The sequence below is a fragment of the Lepus europaeus genome, chromosome 13 (assembly GCF_033115175.1).
Source record: "Lepus europaeus isolate LE1 chromosome 13, mLepTim1.pri, whole genome shotgun sequence".
Taxonomy (NCBI): Eukaryota; Metazoa; Chordata; class Mammalia; order Lagomorpha; family Leporidae; genus Lepus; species Lepus europaeus.
The window spans coordinates 86,336,800-86,347,192 of NC_084839.1; the positions used below are offsets into that span (position 1 = coordinate 86,336,800).

A 10,393-nucleotide genomic window follows, 5' to 3' on the forward strand; every position below is an offset into this window, starting at 1 on the left:
GTGTCCATATGGGATGTGGGCGCCACAGGAGGAGGCTTAGCCCACTGCGTCACAGCGCCGGCCCGAAACTTTATTTTCACATCTTGGAAGCAGGCAAGGAAACACCTGTGATGACAGCATTGCGCTCCACACTGACTCAGCTTCAGGGGTGAGACTGCCCCGAGCGGGAGGCTGGGCGGGCCAGGACAGAGCCACTGCACCAGCCCTCATGGGAGGGGGCCCGGCTTCCGCGCAAGATTGCACGCCCCAAGGCTGGACGCCTCCCAGAGCGCAGTGCTCCCAGCAGACCCTGCACGGCTGCCAGGCGAGGGGTCAGGCTGTGCCCTGCCTGGACAGGGCCCGCCCACGGAGGCAGTGCTGCCATGGGGTCACTCCTTGCTGCACAGGCCCCAGCCCCCGCCCTGCGGGGGAAACGCTGGGGGAGCAGCCACACTCCCTCGCTCCTCTCTCTGCTGCTGGTTGCTGACCAGGGCAACCCTTTGCCAAAAAGAGGGCAGGTCCCACCTCGCCCCTCTGCTCGGAGCCAGGCCCCATCTGCTATGCCAGGAAGCCATCTTCTCTCTCATGAGCCTATCCCGTCCCTGGGGCAGGAAGGGCCCTTGCCGGGGCCACCTCCCTGATGTGCCAGCGACACACGGGGCACTTGGCCGTGTCCCTGAAGACTCTCCAGGCACAGTGGCTGCAGAAGTGCGCGTGGCCGCAGGGGACCAGGCAGGTGTCGGCGGCGTGGTGGAAGCAGATGGCGCACTCCTCCGCTGCTGCGTCTGGGGGAGGAGAGACGCGGTCAGAGGTGCAAGGGTCAGGGCGGAGGGCTTGGCAGTGCTGGGCAAACGGGGGCCTCGCGACACATACTTGCAGTGTCACCAACTGAAGACCACCAGGCTGCTCCAACCGGGGGTCTTCAGATAGTTCATGGGAAATGCACGTTATGAAAAACTATGCATGGATTTCAAAATACGTAGCTCCTATTTTGTTTTTTTTTAACTCACGGTTGAATTCCGTTTTCCATGAATTTTGTCCATCCGCCCCCCTCACCCGGTCCCCCATCCCCAGCTCCACTTCCCATGGTTGCAGTGACCCCAATCTAAATGTATTCGAGGGAAAATTCCAGAAACAATCCACAAGCTTAGCATAACTGTTAATACAGTCCGTCGTTACAGCTGTTCTTTTGTATTATTCGTTGCTATTTCTCTTACTGTGCCTTATGTATCTATTAAAGTCTCACAGGTATGTGGGACTAGGAAAAAGTCACAGTGCACCTAGGGTCTGGCACTGTCCACGACTCACACAGCAGTAAAACGTCATGGGTGAACTCTCCGTGGGTAAGGGGGACTACTGGCCCTATGTGCCCTCAAATTCTAGTTTGGAGAAAAGGAAAGCAAAGGGCCAACAATTCCCCACACATGAGTAGCAGGGAGCAGAGGTGGGGTGTTTGGTCTGCCTGGTAAAACGTCTACACCCCACATCAGAGCACCTGGGTTCTGTTCCCAGCTCTACCTCGCGACTCCAGCTTCCTGCTAACTCAGACCCTGGGAGGCAGAGGTGCTGGCTCCAGTACTTGGGTCCCTGCTATCTGGGAGACCTGGATTGAGTTCCAAGCTATTGGCTTCAGCCCGGCCTAGACCTGGCCATCACAGGCATTTTGGATGTGAACAAGTGGATGGGAGTGCTCTCCCTCCTCTCTCTCTGGGTCTCAAAAAAAAAAAAAAAAAAAAAAGAAAGAAAGAAAAAAGAAAAAGAAAGGAAGGAAGGAAGGAAGGAAGGAAGGAAGGAAGGAAGGAAGGAAGGAAGGAAGGAAGGAACCTAAACTAAAAAATAAAAATATTGGGGCCAGCATTGTGGCTCAGCAGGTTAAGCTGCTGCCTGCAACACTGGCATCCTATATGGGTGCCAGTCTGAGTCCTGGAGACTCCACTTCTGATCTATCTCCCTGCTAGTGCACCTGGGGAAGCAATGAAAGATGGCCCACGTAATTGGGCCCCTGTCACCCACAAGGGAGATCTGGATGGAGTTCCAGGTTCCTGGCTTTGGCCGGCTCAGGCCCTGCCTTTGTAGCCATCTGGGGAGTAAACCGTGGATTGAAAATCTCTATCTATGTCTCTCCCTCTTTGTCACTCTGCCTTTCAAATAAGTAAATATTTTTTTAAAAAGAGTTTCCCAAGTGGGTACAGGAGCCCAAGCATTTGGGCCATCCTCTACTGCTTTCCCAGGCCATAGCAGAGAGCTGGATTGGAAGTTGAGCAATGGGGACCTGAACCAGCACCCATATGGGATGTGGAAGCTTTAGTTGTCATGGCACAGTGCCAGCCCCTCAAATAAGTAAATCTTAAAAAAAATTAAAAAATAAAAATAAAAAGCACAAAATCACTGGGAAGAAATCTACCCAAGAGGTAATGGTTTTTTTTTTTTTTTTTAAGTTCCTTATTTACCCTTTCATCTTTATTTCTATTTGGCAAAGCTTTTACAATGAATGTGGATTACTGTTTAAAAGCAAGAACAAAATAACATTATCTGCTTGTCAATGTGCTCTGATAGCTTGTAAAATCAGCCAGTGTTCTGGACGGCAGAGCTGTTCAGTTGCCCATAGGATTCTAGCAGGCACAGCCAAGTGCCCTGGCTCCAAGCCTGTGCCACCCTCGACTGGGGAAGCTCAGAGACACTTGACGGAGCAGCCAGGGCAGCGGCTTCCACCCCCACTCCCAGGTTCGGGAGTCCTGGGGAGTCGCTGCTACTCAGAGAAACCACTCACCTTCATGCTCAGGCAGCGCCTCCTCCCAGGGAGCCTCTGGCATGGCTGTGGGGCACCAGCCGGCTGTAGGATCTAAGGCAGAGTGGAAAATTCAGGGCCCGAGAGAGCCCGCCCAGGGTGACCCCCCACCCCCTCTCCCACGCCCAAGGAGCCAAGCCTCCATCTGCTTTCCTCCCTGGGGCGAAAGTCTGGGCTCCTGGCCATTCCCTCCCAAACTTGACCTTGTGTGGCTATAGTCTTCCTCCTGGACCCACTTCCTTCAGCCCCTCTTCAGCCTCACCCACATCCCAAGCCAGGGTGCACCAAAACCACCCAGGGGCTGGAAAAACATTTGTCATCAGCCACGCTAAAAGACATCACAGTTTGATTTGTATGATGAAAACTACAAAAGATTAAAGAAAGAAATACAGGGGCTGGCGCTGTGGTGTAGCGGGTAAAGCCGCCGCCTGCGGCGCTGGCATCCCATATGGACGCTGGTTTGAGTCCTGGCTGCTCCACTCCGATCCAGCTCTCTCCTACGCCCTGGGAAAGCAGTGGAAGATGGCCCAAGTCCTTGGGCCCCTGCACCCGCGTGGGAGACCTGAAGACGCTCCTGGATCCTGGCTTTGGATCGACCCAGCTCCGGCCATTGCAGGCATTTTGGGGAATGAACCAAGCAGATGGAAGACATCTCTCTCGTCTCTCTCTCTCTCTCTCTCTCTCTCTCTCTCTCTCTCTCTGCCACTGCCTCTCTGTAACTCCGCCTTTCAAATAAATAAATCTTAAAATTTTAAAAATTATGTATTCATTTTTAAATCAGAGCAGGATAGAGAAAGAGAGACAGGGAGGGAGAGGGAGATCTTCCATTTGCTGATTCACTACCCAAATGGCTACAACAGCCAGACCTGGGCCAGGCTGAAGCCAGCAGCCAGGAACTCCATCCTGGTCTCCCACATGGGTGGCGAAGACCCAGGTATTTGAGCCATCTTCCTCTGCCTTCCCAGGCACATCAGCAGGAAACTGGATGGGAAGTAGAGAAGATGGGACTCCAACCGGCCCTGGCATATGGGATGCTGGAGTTACAAACGGGGGCTGAACCCGCTGAGCCACAACAGCGGTCCCTGGTGGTAGCTCCTTATGATTCTCTGGGGACAATACTGCCCTCCCCCTGACTAGGGTCTTGCTCCAGCACCATCCTTATTCCTGGCCCTGGCCCTGGGCCGATGGGATTACTGAGAATGAACAAATGAACCGTCTTCCGATGGCTCTGGGTGCCCATGGGAGTGCCACCCGAGCCAACATCACCCTCACCCCGGACAGGGTCTGAGTCCCCACGCTGTCTCACCCAGCAGCTCGATGGTCTTGGTGGTCCCGTACACGTCCATCACGGCCCAGAGGGGGGCGCCCATGAGCACGTCCTTGCGCAGCAGGAACCCTGGGCCCTCATTGGTCTTGGAGAAGAGCCGCCCTCGTGGGTCCACCCAGAAGCGGACCAGGTCCCCCGCAAGCGCGCTGCCTTCGGGCAGCACGGCTGCCCACGTGGGGCTCTGCTCCACCAGGTCGGGGCACACAAAGGGCGGCAGGCTGGCTGCGGAGAGGCGCTCAGGGTCCAGACGTGTAAAGCCCACGCGGAGGCCGCCGCACCAGCGGTCCTCGTGCTGCAGCACGCGCAGCACCACCTGCTCGCTGGGCCGCACCGGCCGCTGGCTGAACACGATGCCGTCGTGGAACGTGGCGCACCTGCTCGCCCTGCAGCCCTGCGCGTCCAGACGCACCTGCGCGCCCTTGGCCTTGTCGTGGAAGCGAAGGGCCTCTCGGGGCTCCATGGCATCTGTGGGGCAGGGGCGGGAATGGAGGATGTCGACTCTGGCCAGGCCACGCCCACCAGCTCCTAGAGTCACCTTGAGAACTCCTTATACACCCCGGGAGCCCCCTCAACACTCCCCAGCAGCCCAGGTCCACTTTGACCTCCCCTGAGGGGCCATTTCCAGTCCCCCAGCTCCAGTGGGGTCACTTGAACCCCACCCCCACCCCCCGAGAACCACCTGGGGCCCCTCTTGGAGCCTGGGAGGAAATGACTTTGTTCCCAGCAGGAACCTCCCTAGGGATGCTGATGCCCGTTCTGGGTCTGCTCACTCAGTGCGGGTAACAGCTGTCGTCTGTTTCTAGAGAAAGCGCAGCTTCAGCTGGGCGGATATATGATATGTTTATTATATCGTATGTTCTGTGTCGGCTCCCAAATAGCCCCGAGAGGAGATGGGCCTCCCCACCTGCTGTGGTCCACTCAGACCCACGAGTCCCTGGGTGGGGGTGGGGTGCTGTTTCCCCCTCTGTTTGACACATTAGGGTCGTGTGGGGGACCTGCATCAGCAGTGTGCACCCCATGGCCCCCAGGGAGGGTGCCATCTTTATATTGTGGGGTCTCAGCTGAGCCCCCTCAAAACCCTGGATTGGGTCTAGGACTGGAGTGGGCCGTGGAAGCAGGGGACTTCCCGCGTCACTCCACTTGACAGTCACAAGGAAAACTTCCTTATTGGGCAGTCCTTCCCCCCTCCCCCCTCCCCCCTCCCCATCCCGCCCCGTGGGGAGGAAGCTGGTGGAGCTAGTGGAGCTTCCTGGCCCAGAGCTGCCCAGAGCCAGCTCCCGAGGCCATATCTCCCACCCCTGCCTCTCCCCCTGGCCCCGCTCTTTCTGGGTCAGGGGAGAGAAGCTGGCTTACTGCTATCAAGAATTCAACCAGGACCTGAGCCAGACCCCAGGCTAGAGAGGCAAGCCCCCCCACCCCCCACCCCGATCGGGACACAAACCCCTGGCACAGTCTCTGACCTTACGCATGCCTGCCACATTCTTGCAGGGCCCCGGGAGGGAGGCTCACTCTGCTCGGGCACAAGAGCCCCCCTGATGTCACTGGGAATCTGCCCCTGATCCTCCACAGGCCTAAGGGACACTCCAAAGCCTCACCCCCCCCCCCCCCCGCAAAAAAAAAATGCCCATGCCAGAGGCTATAGGGACAAATGTCCCCCTGCTTTGGGACCTCTGAACAGGCTCTGCTTGTCCACCGCTCATCACCCTCCCTGGAGTGGCCTCAGCTCTCCCGCCCATCCCAGCTGTGCCCAGGCTCCACGAGGCTGAACCCAAGCCAGGGGAAGCACGCACGGTGACCTGGGGCCAGACGGGGGGCCCGGATGTTGCTAAGCCGGAGCTCGTGCCCATTGCTAAGGTGCTGAGGCAGCTGGGCCGCTCCGGACTCTAGTCTGGTCCTGCCACTGATCTAGCCGCTGCCCACTGGGCCCACCGCCCCTCTCCACAGAAGGCAATGACAGACCTGCCCTGCCTGGGCCTGGGGTTGGGTGCAGGGCATTCACTGCCCGCCTGGCCAGGCACGGGGCTGGGGGTACCTAAGGACAGGTGGATTTTCCTGGTGTAACCCACCAAACCCCAAGAGAGGGAGACCACACCCCCTACGGCGGGGTCATCGCTCCCCCTTCCCTCTCTCCCCACCTCCCGCCAGGTACCAGGGACACAGGCTGGCTCCCGGCAGGACCTGTTCTGGGGGCAGGATGGCACTGGGAGGGGGTGTGGCTCCCTGGAGGGGGGCTGGGGAAGAAAGGAAGTCCCTGAGAATGGCCCCAGTGGACGCGTGGGTCCCTCGGCAGGGCAGGAGGCCCTGAGGACCGAAGGAGATGCAGGCCTGGCCCTGGACGGGAACTCAACCATCTGCAAAGCTCACTCCACCCCTGCCCAGGATGGGTCCCAGCAGCCCGTGGGAGGCACGTTCTCACGTCCCCGTGTGTAGAGGGGGGGACCCAGGTGGACACAGGTAACTAGTGGTCAGGGCACTTGAGCCCCTTCCTCCTGGTGCACACCCGGGCTCCGCGTCCTACCCAGAGCAGCTGCCTCCCTGAGGCCCTGGCTCCCCACACCCACGTTCTCTGGGACAGTTGTGCTGGTTGCTCACTGCACAAGGTCCAGGTAGAGTGGGCCTGACAGCCACCCTCCTGGCAGGCCAGCACGAGCCGGCGTGACTCCGGCACCTGAGCTTGGAGTTGGGTCACAGTGTCCTGGAAGGTGTGAACACCACCTCCACCCTGCCCGGCTCCTCCTACCCTTTGCCCCAGGCAACCCTGCACACCCCACTCCCAGGTCAGGTGTGGCTCTCCAAGCAGGCCTGTCGCCGCTGGCTCAGAGCACCCTCACGCCCACGGGCGTAGTTCCTATTATGGGCCCGTTTCCAGGCAGGATGCCACAGCCCAGATGAGTGGCGTTGCTGTCCACAGAGGACCCTCCCCAATTACACCCTGCTGCCCCTGGCGCTCCCACTGCTGCAGGAGGGGGGCTGTGTGTCTGGGTGGACGATAAGACATCCTCTACCTGCCCAGAGTTCAGGGCAGCACCGGCCTCTGCATATCTCTGCCCCTGGACAGGGAGAAACAAAGGACAGGAACTCCGCGGTGAGGCTCTGGGAATAGGCGTGGCCAGGGCCAGCCTCCCGCTCAGCGAAGGCTTCCCTGGGCCTTCCTCATCATCACCCACACCCTTCGGGCCATCAAGACTTCAGGGGCGCCAGGCACCTGCCAAGCACTACACAGACTCTTGTACTTCCCCCAACACACACCTGGCGGCCAAGCACTCAGACCGTGAGGCTGTGCAAGCGGTCCAGGTCCTCACGGCCAGAAGTGGACGGGTCCTGGGCCCAGCTTCTCGCCCAGCACCCCCATGCCACCTCCTTTATGGTCCACTACAGCGCTGGCTCTAGGTGCAGCCTGAAGCTGATGCGTGAACCTTCGAGGCCCATCGGGGCTAAGGGCCCTGAGCGGAGGCTCCCGCTCTTCAACAAGGCAAGAACGGGTCCAGAGATGCTTAGCCTTGCCTCAGGGGATGTAGCCCCAGGTCCCCAGCTCTGCCTGCCCGGTGCCTCCTGCTGAGTGATGCCCTTGGCCACAGGTGAGGCTCTCCCAGAACCTTGGTGATGTGTGCATCAGCAGCCCTGTGTGCTGGCCAGGTGGGCTGTGCTGGCCAAGGAAGCAGGCCCAGGGACGAAGTGCCCACCATCCCCCAGCTTGACCTGTCTCCCACCAAGCCCCCACAGCCGTACCCTGTTGTCCACCCAGCCACTACTCTTTCTGTACAACAGGCTCTGAGAGGCAGACGGGTTATGAAGCTCATCTTGTCAGGGCAGGGACCCAGGACCTGGTCACCCAGCCCCTGCTGGGCTCCTCCACAGGGCAGCAGAGCCAGGATAACACCCATCACACCTCCACCCCTCGGAGCGTGCAGCCCGCTTCTCGCATCCCTGCTGGAGGGGCCACACTCGGGGCCTGCAGACCTACTTACTGGGCTCGGAGCAGAGCTGGGCACCCATCAGCCTGGGATCCCCGGCACAGGTCTCTGGGTCTGGAAGGAATTGTGAGGCGAGGGCCAGTGAGCAGGTTTACAGAGATTCCGCAGGTTTCGGTTTTTTATGGGCCGGGATCACGTTACAGGGTTGATGATTAATGAGATGTTGCTGTCACGAGTTATAATATCCAGGGAATTTCCTGATGATTTCTCACAGCTTGCCGCGGACCTACGGCAGCTGGCTGGCTTGCAAGGAGGAAGTAGGGATCTGGGCACATGGCCTGAGACGGCCTCAATGCAGCCTTCACTCCTTTCTGACCAATGCCAACCCGGCTGCACCTTGTAATTGCAATGGGGTGTTAATAAGTAGCCATGCCCAACCCTTTCCCCCCTCCCACTGGCTTGGGGTGGGATGTGAGCATCAGTGTTGTTTGCTTTTTCATTTTTAAAGATTTGTTTATTTACTTGAAAGCCAGAGTTAAAGAGCAAGGAGAAGAGGCAGGGACAGAGAGAGAGAATCTGCCATCCGCTGGTTCACTCCCCAAATGGCCACAATGGTCGGGGGTGAGCCAGTCTGAAGCCAGGAGCCAAGAGCTTCATCCGGGTCTCCTACATGGGTAGCAGAGGCCTAAGCACTTGGGCCATTCTCTGCTGCTTTCCCAGGTGCGCTAGCAGGAAGCTGGATCAGAAGTGGAGCAGCTGGGACTCGAACCAGCACCCACATGGGATGCCTGTGCTGCAGACTGTTGCTTAACCCGCTGCACCACAACTCCAGGCCACCAGCCTGCCCTGGCCACCAAGAAGTACAAGTGGCCCTACAGGCAGTCACGCTGGGCCCAGCTCCCAAGGTGTCAGCCCAACCACGAGCCCCGAGCTCACCTGTCTCCTGATTTCTGCGAGGGGAATTAAACCCTGGAGGAAAGAGTGTGGCTCTCACCCAGTGTTCCCTGCATGGTGCCGCATACCTGGGCCTCCTGGGGTGCTGTTAAGAAGCAGTGGGTGGCAAGGCCCCAGGCTGGTTTGGAGGCTGTGGGTCCCGGAGCCACCTCAAGACTAAGGCTTTCCCACGAGCCCAGGTCAAGGCCACCTGTAGTGATTGCTTTGAACTCACTGAGGGAGGGCTGACACCCCCCATGCATGGCCTTGGGGGAGCTGGGACTGGAGGTGCCCTTGGCCAGGTGCTGGGGGAATGGCCTGAATGGGGCAGGAGAGGATGGGAAGTTTGGAGACCTATGTCCTGCCCCTCTGTGTTATCTGTGGCAGCTCCCAGGCCTGCCCCAGGCCCCAGAGCCCCCACGTGTAAAACAGGAAGCCAGGATGCAGGGCCCGATACAACACAGCTTTGGTTGTGTCATGGGGGTGAGAGCAGCCCCTCCCTGGCTGACTTTGAAAGACTTTCCCCCAGCGTTCGCACAGCCCTTGCCGGTTGCCTCAGTTTCTCCACTAGACTCACGCTTCAAGGGCCAAAGGCGAACTGGCAAGGGGTCAACACAGGGTCAGCAGATCCAGCTGGCCCAGCCTGAGGCCAGGGACCCCTGGTGTGAAGACAGGGGGCTCAGGGCACCCCCTCGTGCCCTCAGTCCCCCTGGCCTGGAAGAAGCACAGGGCCCAGGGGTGCCTCCTTGCCTTTCCTTGTCCCGGCTCCAACCGTGGTACTGGCTGCCTGGGATGGATTCCTGGTGGGCAGCTCCAAGAGCACCTTGTTGATAAACCACATTCCCATAGCAGAGATCCGTGCGACAGCTCTGGAAGGCTCAGGGCTTGGCCAGTCCCCAGTCACTCGAGCCTGGCCAGAAACTGCCCAAGTCCAGCAGGCCAGGTGTGTGGTCCCACCTGCACATCCCGCCTTGGTGGGGGTGGGCTTCCGGGGGCCTGAGTTCAGCCTCAGGCCTGACTCTGGGGGATAGGAGTACCTAGGCAGACCCCCACCGTGCATTCCCGTTTACTTATGTAACACACGGACCTGCTACCCCCAAATAGGGCGCCTTGGCGTGTAAGAATCAGCTGAAGCAGGAAGCCCGTGTTCCCCTTCCCTAAAGCAGGCCCTAGGCCCTCATTCATGCTGTAAGCGCTGGAGACACAGGGACAGAGAAAAGAGAGACAGACAGGCCATGCACCCATACATCCGCCCTGGCCACCATCCATCCACCTCAGTCCCAGGTCCAATCACACACCGCTAACCGCTCTTCCGCAAACCAGAGCAGAACAGCCAGGCTTCCCCATCTCTCGGGGTCTTCGTTTACGAGGGCTCCCAGGTCATGGGAAGCTCACGCTATCGCATACCCGTGTCGGCTTCTGTCTCGGCCCCCTTTGGTGATGGACGGGGTC

At 59.1% G+C, this 10,393-nt stretch overlaps 1 protein-coding gene across 1 annotated transcript; it reads right to left on the reverse strand.

Annotated features, from left to right (window-relative positions):
• Positions 1 to 368: 368 nt before the first annotated feature.
• On the reverse strand, positions 369 to 8,090 carry NEURL3 (neuralized E3 ubiquitin protein ligase 3). The gene is made up of 5 exons (XM_062208879.1): positions 8,063 to 8,090; positions 4,074 to 4,559; positions 2,750 to 2,821; positions 604 to 764; positions 369 to 401 (listed from the first exon to the last, which is right to left on the reverse strand). The coding sequence occupies exons 1-5, from the start codon at positions 8,088 to 8,090 to the stop codon at positions 369 to 371; spliced, it is 780 nt and encodes a 259-aa protein (XP_062064863.1).
• Positions 8,091 to 10,393: the final 2,303 nt, after the last annotated feature.